General features: G+C 42.6%; 1 protein-coding gene across 1 annotated transcript; it reads right to left on the bottom strand.

Annotated features, from left to right (window-relative positions):
* Positions 1 to 42: 42 nt before the first annotated feature.
* diras1b (DIRAS family, GTP-binding RAS-like 1b) lies at positions 43 to 10,717 on the bottom strand. Its single transcript, XM_058615567.1, has 2 exons — positions 10,514 to 10,717; positions 43 to 399 (listed from the first exon to the last, which is right to left on the bottom strand). Exon 2 carries the CDS (start codon positions 364 to 366, stop codon positions 43 to 45), a length of 324 nt encoding a protein of 107 aa, XP_058471550.1. The 5' UTR covers positions 367 to 399; positions 10,514 to 10,717.
* Between the last annotated feature and the right edge of the window lie 3,131 nt (positions 10,718 to 13,848).

Here is a 13,848-nt window from a genome sequence, read left to right as displayed (position 1 = left end):
GGCGTTAATGTAGGCTAAATCTCTAAACTCGCCCACAGACGCTCACACACTCCTCACCTGTTGGTAAATGGGTTTGAGCTCCTCCAGCGACTGTTTGCTCGTGATGGAGTAGACCAGGATGAAGGCGTGGCCTTTAGAGATGGACAGGCGCTGCATGGCCGGGAACTGGTGGCTCCCTGTGGTGTCGGTGATCTGCAGCGTGCACACGCTCTTGTCGCAGCTGATCACCTGGCGGTAGGTGTCCTCGACGGTGGGGATGTAGGTGTCCCTGAAGGTGCCCTTCACGAAGCGCAAGACCAGGGAGCTCTTCCCTACCCCGCCTGCGCCGAACACCACCACGCGATAGTCGTTGCTCTGTTCCGGCATTCTGCCCCCTTCAGGCTAAAGACAGTGTTACACCTGTGATGTGAAGGGCAGAAAAGAACGCAGGTCAAACCGGGAAAAGGAAGGATAAGCATCGGCAGAACCTCGGGACGAGAGAGCGCCAATGAAGCGGGATGGATTTGGTGAGGCTCCAAGTGTTTCACCTGATGCAGATATTTCCCTAATCAATACCATTCACACAGAAACACTTTCTCATTTTCTACCCCCCTCACCATCCCAAAGCATCGCAGTGCTTCCTCATTAATCAACCTAAACAGCTGCAGCAAACCCTGGAGGACACAGAGTCCTTAGGACCTTCAAGGGTGGACAGTGGACACGGTTAGCTTCACAGATGTGGTGGTATATGTATACAGTATATATGCTGCAATGCAGAAATACTGTATGAGATCCACACTCTTAAAGACAACATTAATATGAACTGAAGAAGATTCAGTTCACTGCCCTTCGCTTGTGATCCAGTCATGAGGTGTTAGCAGCGAAGCTAGGTGCTAATGTTTTGTTTTGTTTCTTTTATTGTTTTTCATTTTTTAATCATGTGACACTTAAAAATGTGTTTGGAAATCAAACCACGTGAGGTGATCTGACTCTGTGGCATAAACAACGGTAGCTCTTTTTTTTGCGTAAGTGACAGAAGTTACACGGTGAAGCTTTAAATCTGGTCTAATCAATAATAATTTGATATTAACAGTGGATTCAATAACGTAATGGATGAAATACTACGGATGTGAATGGTCTCAGTGGCTCTCTGTGGTGCCGTTTTGAAAAGCTAAAGATTAAAGGAGCATTCCACTTTAAACCGGACATTCAAAACAAAGCTACAACAATGAAAGGAGTTTGAAGATCAGACTTAAATTAACAAGTTGTTCAGTGACGCGAGTGACGCTACGTATCTGCTGTATCTTAAAAGCTTATGTCACTGTCCCAGTGTGCCCTTGCAGTAAGTAAATGACCTTAAATTAACCTTTTAAAAGCGTGCGCATCGCTGACGACACGTTTGCATAAGCGCACTTTGCATCACTGTAGTTATGCAACGGTCAGGTATCTTGGTTTTTTACGATAATTTCACTCGCACTGTTGCAGGAAGCCGGCCAATCAGCATCTTTGTTGCCAGAGAGGAGAGAGTGGGAAGAACACCTGTACAGAGTTTCCATTTTTTGGCCTGTTTTTGCACATTGACAGCCAAAGAAACATTGAGAGACTCAAAAAATTATGTTTTATACTGTGTAATGTAAATAACTGCCAAATATCGTAAGTTATTCTGGAAAAACGGGCAAAAGCACTTAGTTACAGGACATTTTCTGGCCCTTTCCTGGTTAAAATAAGTAGAAACACTGTCCAGGCGGACATTTTGAGGGTTAGGTGTTACCCCCAGAATCATGGGAATAGAAACGAAGCTGACAATAACTTTACAGGTCAGAGTCAGCATCATTCACTCCCTCAGTGTTTTACCTGCTGCGGCTCATACATATTCATCTGTGCTACGTCCTCACACCTGATCTACCGCCATGTTTGCGAGTGCTCGTGTGTCTGCGTCACAATCTCTGCTGCATTATTCATCGGTTGTGGTTCCAAACTTGCTTTAAAGGTCCCATAATAAGATGCTCCTTCAGCTGTGATCATGTGCCGCTCTCTAAGCTCCCTCTGTAATGAAACAGTAAATTGACATCAATACCAGATGGAATAAGTGGATTTCTGTCATGCTTGCACTGCTGGAACCCACTATTGATGGCGGGGCCTGTGTAATTGCATTGCCAGGTTCGAGATAATATCAGTCAAGGAGTTTAGAATAAATGGGGATTCAGGGAGTGCCTCTTGAGTTTTACAGTCAATCTATAGCTGTGTACGTCTACGTGATATACAGTAGGACAGAATGCTGAACACACACACACACACACAGCTGCAGTTTGAATGTTGTGCTCATATGCTGGTGGGCCGTCAAGAAACTGGAAACTAACAACTGACGAAGCATAAAAGTTACTTCATGGCTTTCTGGTACCCGAGGATCCTGGCATGAGACTTATAGCCTTATACCCTTATAGTGCTCACACGGCATGGATCTGTGCCGCAGGTGCACCCTCTGTGAATTTGCCTTATATGGACATCTTGTGTGTGTGTGTGTGTGTGTGTGTGTTTATAAGTCACATATTCAGGCTTTAAAAAAAAAAAAAAAAGTGTTATGTGTTGCTGAGTCAAAGTTATGATCATCATTTTAGTCGTGATATAAAGTAGCAACAATTGTGCAGAAGTCACAAAATTAGACCATTTTTCTTTTGTTTTTGTTCATAAAAATGAGACAGTTGACCTTTGAACTGTGACATACTTCGCAAATTTCACAAATTGAATCCGATTTTAAACACTTTGAGGACTTTTTGCTTCATCAGATTGCCTCGGTTGTGCTGAAAAAAAGGATATAAGACACTCTATGTTGCACATTCTTATAGCCTCTGTATATACTGTATGTTATAACACAGTCAAGGGTCAACAAGGCCTTATCTCACCTGACATTCCTCCTCACAGATAAGTAAACGTCTAATGGTCACAATTTTACTCTTGAAATCAGCAGAAATAGCTGAGAATTATCACCAGCTTCTGTGGTCCATCTTAGCTCTACACAGTATTTAAGTGACTTTCAGCTTATTGTTTTAATTTTTACCACCCACAACTTCTCTGACCTCTCCCATGAAGATATGTCAACAGCAACAGGCAGCTGTTTTCTTTTCTTTCTTTTTTTATTTATTTACCAAACCATGAAAATAGTTCAGTGAATGAACCAGACTAATAACATCAGGAGTCCAAAAATGGAGCTACAAGTGAAAAATGTACTTAAAACACATGGTACACTGCTGATTCTGAACTTTCTATATCACTAGTCATTCAATGCTTGTTGTGCAGCCAAACATTAAAGCAGGTTTGAACTGTGAACGGATGATATCTGGGAACACACACAAAAAACAACAACAACAACAACATATGTTCAAACGAAAGTGAGTGCAATACGAAGATCGAAGGTCACAGTTAAATCATGAGGGAAACTGTGAGCTGCAATGGATCCTCACGCTGGTTCTTAGCCCGTCTGGTGTATTTTTAGCAGTGTCTCTGCAGATCTCAGCAGTTTGGGGAGGACAGTGTTATTATAACAGTGAACCAAAAACCACAAAAATAGCTCACCAACTAGACCATGTGCTCATATTCTGTTAATGACTCTGACGGAGAACAGCAAGGACACGGATAAGAGAATATAATGAAAACATTCAAAAGAAAGTTGTACTGATGCTATTTCAGCACGTCATTAGCATTTTTGGGATATTCTCCCCTCCCTCTCCTCTCTTTGTCTGCATATCTCTGGTGTCTTTCCTCCTAATTTATGCACCATGAAAACATTTTTCCTTTGACCTGCTCCCTGAGGCTGCTCTCGCTGTTCCTCCCTTTGTCTCCCGCTCTCTCGCTCCTCAGGTCTCCATGCTGTTTGATCAATAAACTAAGGCCACTGTGGTTTTGATCGATGGGGCTCGTCTGCCTGGGCCCTGTCTGTCTGTCATCTTCCCCCCCCCCCCATGCTTGGTGCCTGTTGGTTTTTTTTGAGACGGAAATTTCAGCTCTGTGACAACGACGCTGCTCATCAGAACCTTGCACTCCCCCCCTCCCTTCTTCCACCTGGACTAAAATTAGCCGTCTCCCTCCTTCTGTCAGCAGCTACAACGGCACACGCAGGTGGCAACCTCACAGTGACACATGGAGGCGCACACACACACACGTACACACACACTCACTGTACGTACGCCTCTTCATCATTCGTCCTTGACACGAGGCCTTCGAGAATAATGTCTCTCCTCCCAAATCTAAGCCGCATCTCTCCGATTCTCCTTCCTCATTCATTTGCAATGAGAAGACTGCAGCTCCTTAATGAATTAATGGTACACTATAAATGCATGTGTGGCAGTGCAGCCAGACTCCATTAGTGGATAGCTTTGGCACAGACCAAACGGGTCTCTTCTTCTCCTCTCAGTCAGAAAACGGACGCGACGCGGCCTTCTCCACTCGATTATTTCACAGCGCGGAGCGAGGAAATGTCACCTTTAGTGAAAACATGCACATAATTTCCCTCAAGAGGGCCACTTATGCAGCGGCACAAAGGACGTGCATTAACCAACATCAAACATAATGCCATTCAACAGATCAAGAGCGTGATTAAATAGACACCCACAAAGCCGTCCCATGGTATCTTGAGGAGAAAGGTTTTTTTTTTTTTTTTTAATCAAGCCGTGGATGCTGGAATGCTTTTGGACACACAGCTATTTGCCAATCAGTGTTTTACAAGATCAACAGAAAATGTGTTGTTCTCCTCCGGTCACAGCTGTGCACGCAAGCGTTCACACACTAATCACGATATCTGAAAGCTGCTCAAGTAGCTGCCAGCCTGTCAGATAGTGATTGAGCACTCGTGTGTTTGGGTCTGCACATCGGGGTGGAAGATTTCCTGTTTGCTGTGCACACACCGGCTCCGTGTGGACGTGCGTTAGGGGAATTTTAATTTTATTTTCATAAAGGTCTGAGCGGACTGCGGACGTTCAGTTTGCACGAGTTTGATTTAGTCTCGCACGTTCATTCTGCTGCGAACTGAACACACAGGCGAAGAGTCTGTGTCTCAGAGGGTGATGATGCACAGAATGGAAACCTTTTACTATTTAATGCCAGATAAAATATGTTCATGGCACACTAGAGTAAATGTTACTCTTCACAGAGTATAAACCGCTTGTCCTGTGTTGTAAAGTTGTTCAATTGTATGTGAACCGGATGTAACTGTAAATCGGAGATGTTCTATTTGTGCAGTGAAAACCTTCTTATTTATAAGCAGAGTCAGGAGACACGGTTGACATTATAAACCATATGTGTCGGCTTTACGCAGATAAGATTTGCACAGGCAGGGATATAAGAAAAAGACCTGAGGTGTCACGAGGTTACAGGTTATAGTCACTAAAGACATTTAAGGTTGAGGTACAATTAAAAACCATGTTTTCTTGTTATATAATGGTTATATAAAGGTAATAATGATGTGGGAAAGTGTGTCGGCGTCAAAGGAGGACAAGAAAAATCACGGAAACAAACACTATGAAAATGCAGGTCAAAGGTCATTCTCACGGTTTCCTTTGTACCATATTAAGTTCAGTAAAAAATAAATGCGTGTAAATGTATGAGAAACTCTCATATATACACTTGCTGAGACTGAAGGTGTGTTTGTGTGTGTGTGTGAGAGAGAGACTGTGTGTGAAGGCCTCTCATCAGTGTCAATCTATACCGTGATTGCACTTACACCGCACGTGCACGGCGTTCGTGTGTTAGACTGGACGGGAGATTGCAGCACTGTGGTCTGGGCTTAGTGGCTAATCATCGAGCTTAACCTCCTCCGTGCTGCGGGCCTGCTCTGCATTGACCCAATTCCCAGGACTTAAGACGAGTGCACGCCGCCCTTGATAGATACACGCCGGAGTCCTGTGATACTCCACGCACGTCCCCGCGACTCTGCATCCCGACACTCGGACACAGAAACAGTGACCCGTGTCATGAGGTAATGAAGCAAAATATCCGTTTTTAACCACAGTTAATGACATAATGTTATGTTATCGTCATCAGTTGACAAAATTGGGCCTTTTCATTCACGACGTTATCTGACATAAAATGAAAAAAAACAAAAAAAAACAATAATAGCTGTAGTTTGGCACCGGTTGCTGCAGACTAGTTCCTGTGTGGCAAGAGTGTCATATTTCATCACCAGAATAGAAGTGGTTAGAAAAAGGTGTGAAAGAGACGACGCCGCGAGCGTCCTCAGCTTAACGCGGCATCAATGGAGCGACTTACACCTCGTTTTTGTGAAAAATCTCACCACGTGTTGATAAGCCTCTCTCAGTGAAAGACGTAAATTCTCATGCAATGTATTAATAAACAGCTCCTCACTCGACTGACTTATTGACAACACGGCACTTATCTAGTTTGTGTGTGTGTGTGTGTGTCAGCGGCACCTGCACTGAGCTCCGTTGCAGCAGCAGAGCGAGGATACAGTTTGGCCCGGGTGCACTGTCATGAAACAACAGGGTTACACGTCTCAAGTGCCATATGAGACAATTATAGAACGAGCACAAACAAGTCTAGCGCCTTAGTACGAGAACCCTACTTCAACATTTTCTTTTAACGATGCAAAAAGAAAAAAGCAGTGTTTATTGCTCGCAGAGACGGGCGTTAGAAAAGTAGCAACCAGAGGACACCACGAGCAGTAATTATCCAGTTAAAACCTACAAACAAGGCAACATTATAGACCCCGCATGTGGTGAAAGGCTTTGGGTGCAGTTAGTTTGGAAATCTCTAGTAAAATAAATCTATTGTTTACGGCTAATTAAAGGAATACTTCACCGATTTGCATTTGGCTTTTTGGAAAAATTGTGCTTTTCTTTGTTACGTGCCCACCAGTGACACTTGGTCCTGTTAGCGTAACATGTTAGCAAAGATGGCGGACACTGTTTACATTCTGGGAATGAGGTCCTGTCCCCCTAAGAGTGAGTCTAAAAAGTGCAGAATTAGATTCAAGGCTCGGACCAAGTGTCACTGGTGGGCACTTAAAGGTGACATTGAATGCTTGCATCGCACATATATGTTAGTTATGGAGGTCTCCTTACATATAGTAACTTGTTTTCATGGTTAAAAACCTCCTAGTCACCGATCAAAATATCTCCTCACTGACACTCTCACCAAAATCACACCCCCAGAACGTGGACTGTGTTGTGATTGGCCAGCCAACGAGCGCTTTCCCACTGTCCTGTGATTGGCCAGGTACCTGGAAGTGACGTAATTGGTAGGCCAGCTCTCAGCTACACAGCTCCCCCTCTGGCACGGTGGATGCTCTGCATCTCAGCAGCTACAACGAGAGTAGTTCTTCTTCTTCTGCGGTTGAATGTACGCAACCGGATGTGCCCGGACTAGTGCCCGCACCAGGAGGCGCTACGGTGGTGAGAGGAGTGGTGAGGTATACTGATGACATCATCAACATTCGGAAGTGCCTATCCGCTTTGCAGAGCCCAGGAAAACAATAAAACCCTATTTTCTCAGCAGTGGCTGAACTGTTTGTTCTGAAACTTTAGGGTTTCATAAACGAGGTAATGACGCAGATACACACACAAACGCAGCGTTAATTGGAGCTTCCGGTCTATGTCGCCTTTAACAAAAAAAAGAATGAAGATATTTCTCGACTCAGGGATCTTTCCAAAAATACTACCCCTATTATATTAATACAAAGCTTTATGCAAATGGGTGACGTATTCCTTTAAGTGTAAAAAGACATTTACAGATACAGCAAACGTACATTTTCAATTAGAGTAAAATATGAAAACACTGTTTCTTCAGGGAGATTCCACATTCCTGGGCTGTAATCAAACACTGTGATCATAATTGGGCAGATTTTATGCCGGCGGGTTTTTACACAGGACTGGATGTAAGATACCCTGGTAATTAAGTCTTTGAGTGTGCATTAGTTGTGTGAGTGACAACTTGACCTGGGGAACCCTGGGGTTGCTCCGTCTGGCCTCGCCATAAGACCTTGCTAATACCTCAGCCTGACAAGCTGGCAAAAACACGTGGCTAATAACACCAGGACCAGGCCAGATTAAAGCAAATTATTAGTATAACGCTTGATTTCTATTCAAATGTATATATTTCTTTGGAGAAAGCTCATTCTCAGCAGCTGCGAAGGCCCTGACCTGAGTGAGGAACAGTTGATTGTGTTGCAGGAGGACGCCTGCAGTGACAGATGGTGACAGGGTTGGTAGTTTTGGATTGACTCCATCAGTTTCTACAGACAAGATCAACCAGGCAGAGCTTCTTTTTTTTTTTTTTTTTCTTTCCTTCTTCCCTTTTTATAATAGCAGCTGTTCCAGGTCTGATAAGGAAACAGATGATTAAAAGCACAAGACATCAAGGGAATCCAGCTCTAGACACTCTCATGGTAGAATTTAAATGATTTATTCCTCTCAAACCACTTTGTTTCTTGTAGTTTCTTGAAAACACCTTTAAAAAGGTGCCATAAAGTTACAATAAAGGACGGACAGTGTTAAATTCCGTAGACCTACATATAACCCTGAGGTGCTCAACAGTGAAGACGACCATACTCATCTGAAAAGCACACTTATTTATCCTGAGGAGACAGCGGTAAAATATTTGCATCTCTGAGAAAATGTTTTTAATTTCACTTGCAACTCCATCCTGAAATCACACTTTCAGGGGGAAGCGACAAAGGGAGGCTGTGCTGCGACGACCTTTCAAGTCTAATATGATGTCGTATCACCGAAAAGTACGATTTATTATTCAATTAAACACAGTTTGCTCCAAACAAAGGTCAGCGCGTACATGAGCCTCTCACTCACAGCACAACACAATTAAACCTGATTAAATCGACTTACTTTTAGATTTTTATTTGGATTCCCAAAACAGGAAACTGGTCCAACTTCACTTTGAGGTCGTTTGTTATGCTAATGACAATCCTTTGTAGCGTATGTGTGTGTGTGTATGTAATTGAATTTTCCATATTTTGCAGGGTATTGACACACATGATTTTCACTGTTTTATGTGTTTGTTTGTTTTTTTACAGTGATCATAAATCTTGATATTAAATTATACATATATATATATATATATATATATATGTATATATATATATATATCCAATAAAGCTACAAAATTTAGCTGCAGCTGTGGATAGACCTGAGCAGATGTACCATGTGTGACTTCCATGTCTTTCTCACCATTCAAACATCCTGACTTCACTTGTCTCACATGGGCTCTGAGCCTTCACACACACACACCCACACACACACACACTCATCCACCACCACTGTCGTCACCATCACCATCACTCTTTCCTGTGTTATGTTTTTCACTTGTTACCAAGAACTGAGTCATTTCTTTTCATTTCTGCCTCAGCAAGACTCAAGTGCTGCGATGCACAATGCAGCGTGTCCACTCTGGACAAACAAATGGACAGACAGGCTGCTGAGACATCAGCACACCCACGCGCGCACACACACACACACACAACACATCCTCCTCTGGCACATGCACGATTTAATACAGTCCACATCTCCTATCAGCCACACGCTTTTCAAGCTTAATCACAGGATTTACTGTCATAAATCCACTCTCTTGTCTCCTCTTTCAAACCCTGCAAAACACACACACACACACACACACACACGCACACACACAGACAGACACACACACACACACCCATGACTGGCAGTGTCCAGTGCATACAGGAAGTTGAGTCACACACACATATGCAAGGCCGAAATAACTCCAACTCCTTTTGCGCGTCATATTCCTCTCCACTCATGAGAACAAACAACACATCAGTGATGAAGAGGAGGAGGAGGAGGAGAGCTACATGAACATGCACACATCCAGATGGAGGATTAACATGTGGCTTTATGCGTCACGCACGCGTCATTATTTTAGAGTATAGTCCGGTGTTGACGCGCGTCCCCGCCTCGGCTGTGGCCAGGGATGGGGTGGCAGCGGGAGAGCCGTGGGTTTGCCGTGGGTCCGCATATTGTTGCACAGCGCCATTACAGAGCAGAGCAGCCTTTACTCCGCTCTGCTCGCTTCATTCATAAATACCGGAGGTTCGCCATCTCACAGCTGTGCCATCATTTTGCAGTCGCAGCAACGCGACATCCATCCATTCATCCATCCTCCCCATCATCCATCCATCCATCCCCACCTCTTCCTCCCTGTACTCTTCAAAGCAATGGGATAATCCCGACACCCGCGCGTCTCTTCCCTCCTCCTGATCACCAACATGGCTGTGCTACATGCAAACATACAAACAGTACATAGAACACAGTGAAGCTGTCAGGCACCAACGCGCTTCGTGACAAGCTTTTAAAAATCATAGCTAACAAATTCAGTCGGGTGTGTGGGGGGGGATAAGATACGTCGTCCCGTGTTGGCTGCGATCAGTGCGCACAACACTCAGACAGACAGAGAGACAGGGGGACAGACAGGCAGGCAGGAGCACCGCGGTTACGCCACGGAATACCAACGTCCCACCTCCGTGTAGAAGATGTGAGGCTGAGCAGCATCTCCATACCTGCTCGTGAAGAATAAAGGTCCGCTTCAGGCTCGTCCTTGTGTGAGGCTGATGAAAGACAAACGCGCGTCCTAAAGCATTTTCACGCGGTTCATGTAGAGCTCATGTCGTCCGATTTCTAACACCACCACCGCAGACTCTGCCTCTCTCTCCTTCTCTCTCTCGCTCTTCCTCTCTCTTTCTGTCAGATAGGACGTGGGAGGTGCTATGCCCTCTCTCCCCTTTTCTCTCCACACTTGGTTTTCTTTCAGTTCATACACGTCATAGCGGGTTGGATGGATGGCAGCAGCAGCACAAATGAACTATTTAAAAACAGACTTCCTCTTAAAAAAGAAATCCAAGTGTTATTATTGTGTCCTGCGTGGATGCAACAAACAGTGAGGGATTTATGACACACATCAACATAAGAACATTAAAATGACAAATGGTATGATGAAAGCTGGAAGCTGAAATTAAATCCACGGACAAACATGTATCTCAGAAGCTCATTTCATTTCCAAACGATATCAGCCTCATCCAAATGCTGGATTTCTCTAGAGCCGATATACTTAGCAGTTTGGTGGAATCTCACTTCAACACACCTATTTATGTTGACAATAAATGCATTCATGGGCTGTTTCCATGAAACTTCCCTATAGCTTTTAAGATTTTATATAAATGTATATATGTATATATATATGTATATATATATATATATATATATATATATATATATATACCAGTTTGGTGGAAATTTTCGAATGCAAAAATAATCCTATGTTGACAATAAAAGAATAGATGTGCAGTTTCCGTAAATTTTTTTTCATCTCCAGGGCAGATATATTTACCAGTTTGGTTGAATCTTGAGTGACAGTTGGTGAGTTTTCTAATAATTCAATATAATGCATGTCGACAAAATGACATAATAATAATATTAAATCCATACGACTGGTGTAAATACAAATATATATATATATATATATATATATACATATATTTACCAGTTTGGGTGAAATCTAGAGAGAAAGTTTGTGAGATTTTCAAAGACATACGTACTATGGTAAAGTAAAGTCAGCTTGGAAGGTTTAAAAGAGACAAATCCCTGGTTGTTTGATCCAGGATCAGCACCAAGGACAGCGACCTTAATGTGTTTCAGCACCATGGACAGAGGGACCGGGGATTAAATGCAACAATTATGCAAAGTAAAGGCTAATACACAGACAACATTGTATACAGACAATATTTACAGAACAATACAACATTCGATTGATGGAAAGATGGAATTAATAACATGGGTGATAAACGAGGAATATAGCAGCATCCTAAGGTCTAAATAAATCTTTTCATTGCATTCAGGGAAAAGGGAAATATCAATGTAAAAGGGAATGAACCCATCCCTGCTTCTACTGAAGGGACTGCAGTCGAGAGGTAGACCAGGCCTTGTTTTGAGCTGTGGTTAGTGCGTGATGGTCTCAGTGTATGACTCACCAAGTCTTCATTCAGACAGCTTTGGGTTTGTCGCCCTCTGTCGGTGAGCCCGCGGTACTGCAGACAGGGGGGCGCAGAGATTGTAAAAAAAAAGAGGATATAGTCGAGTATTTAAATGTCATTGTTAGTGTAACTTACCATCCATGCTGTAACCCTGCTGTGACGCTGTAAATCTGCATTTGTCTTCACAATCACGTTTTCTTTAAACTTTCTAGCAGCATGAGCATTTTTCTAGTGCAAAAAACTGAACTTCCCCAGTGTGTCCTGGTGAATTCAAGAGTTTAATTTAAAATACGATAACGTGTAGCATGTGAATGTAGAAGTATTAAAAAGCTAGCCACTCCAAGAGTGTGGAATTTAACTACACTAAATTGTAGCTTTAGCGTGCTAAAAATCAACATTTGCTTATAGGTCTGGCTAACAGGATATCTTTTTTTTCTCTCTCATTGCAACCTGTTCAGAATAAAACTGTGAATTCATTACTTTCACCAAAAGAAAGCTACGTTTTTGGATGCATTTGTGAACTAAAAACTCTGAGCAACATTAGCATTTTTCTAGAGCAAAACAAATTGTTTTAACTGATGTTCCCCAGTGTGTCCTGGTGAATGCAAGAGTGAATTTAAAATAAGCTAATGTGCAGCATGTGAATGTAGAAGCATTAAAAAGCTAGCCACCCCAAGAATGTGGAACTTTACACTAAATTGCAGCTTTAGCATGCTAATAATCAACATTTATAGAGCCAATGGTTTATACAAAATATACTAAATTAGCCCCAAATGGGTTTTAAACTGTCTTCACCAAATTACACGTTTTAAAGCCACTGAAAGGCAGCTACATTATTAAAACATTATGATAGCCCATGGTTGCTAACATATGCCAATAAGGCATGAATTTGATTATATTAGGTAATAAGATGTATAGCAAAAATTATATACCTACACACATACATACTGTGTGTAACATCTTTGTGAACTGATTGATGACTTCTGTCTCTGTGAGACGAGGAGATCCTGAAGTGTGATTTATCATCTGGTAACCATGAACGTCAAGACATATTTTTACGTGATAAGTGACTACTCTGAACGTCTAAAGGCGATAAACAAGGTTTTATTATCTGAGCACCATGAATGTCTGTACAAACCTCAAATCATCAAAATCATTCAGTTAAACCCAAATAATGTCAACCTGCTGGTGCCACATGGAATCTCCAGCACAGTTAAACCTCATCCTAATCTTACATTTAAAACATTCAAAACATTCTTTCCTTTTTTTGGCTCTTTCCCCTCAGCTCTTCTTCAACTGTTCTAACTCATTATGGACTCCACCCTTAATGGAAAGTCATGGATCATAGAAACACAATCCAATTATTGGTTTCAGAGTCCCATTTCAGGTAAATCAATAAAGCCGGCCACTGCTGGCTCAAGGGAAACATAAACACCTAGCAGACACATCTTCGCAGCAGACATTTCCAGATGGGTGCTCTCCACTCCTTGTGGCAGTGTGTGACCATCACACTGGCTCAGTCCAGCATTTCCCATGCATTACACCCAGTGCACGAACACAAAGAGTCTCCCATTCAGAGGCCCTCAAGCGTGAATACCAAGCCAAACATAAATTAGAGTGTGGGTGGTTAGGCTGACTGAAAGCCAGTAAATGTACTTGAGGGTGACAGGTTAAAAGATCAAGTGGACGTGTAGGATGGGAGAGAGACTGCGAATGGCCTTTGTATCCTCGCTGAAACAAATAACATCAAAAAAAAACCTACAAGTACATTTACATAATGGGCAGCAAGAATTTCAATATGCAACGGTGATCTTGATGCAAAAATGTCTATCAAAACCAAACTATTTGGACATCATTTACAATTA

The sequence above is a fragment of the Solea solea genome, chromosome 18, assembly GCF_958295425.1.
Source record: "Solea solea chromosome 18, fSolSol10.1, whole genome shotgun sequence".
Taxonomy (NCBI): domain Eukaryota; kingdom Metazoa; phylum Chordata; class Actinopteri; order Pleuronectiformes; family Soleidae; genus Solea; species Solea solea.
Note: the sequence above shows the minus strand (reverse complement) of the source record. Positions and strands in the feature narration are given on the sequence as shown.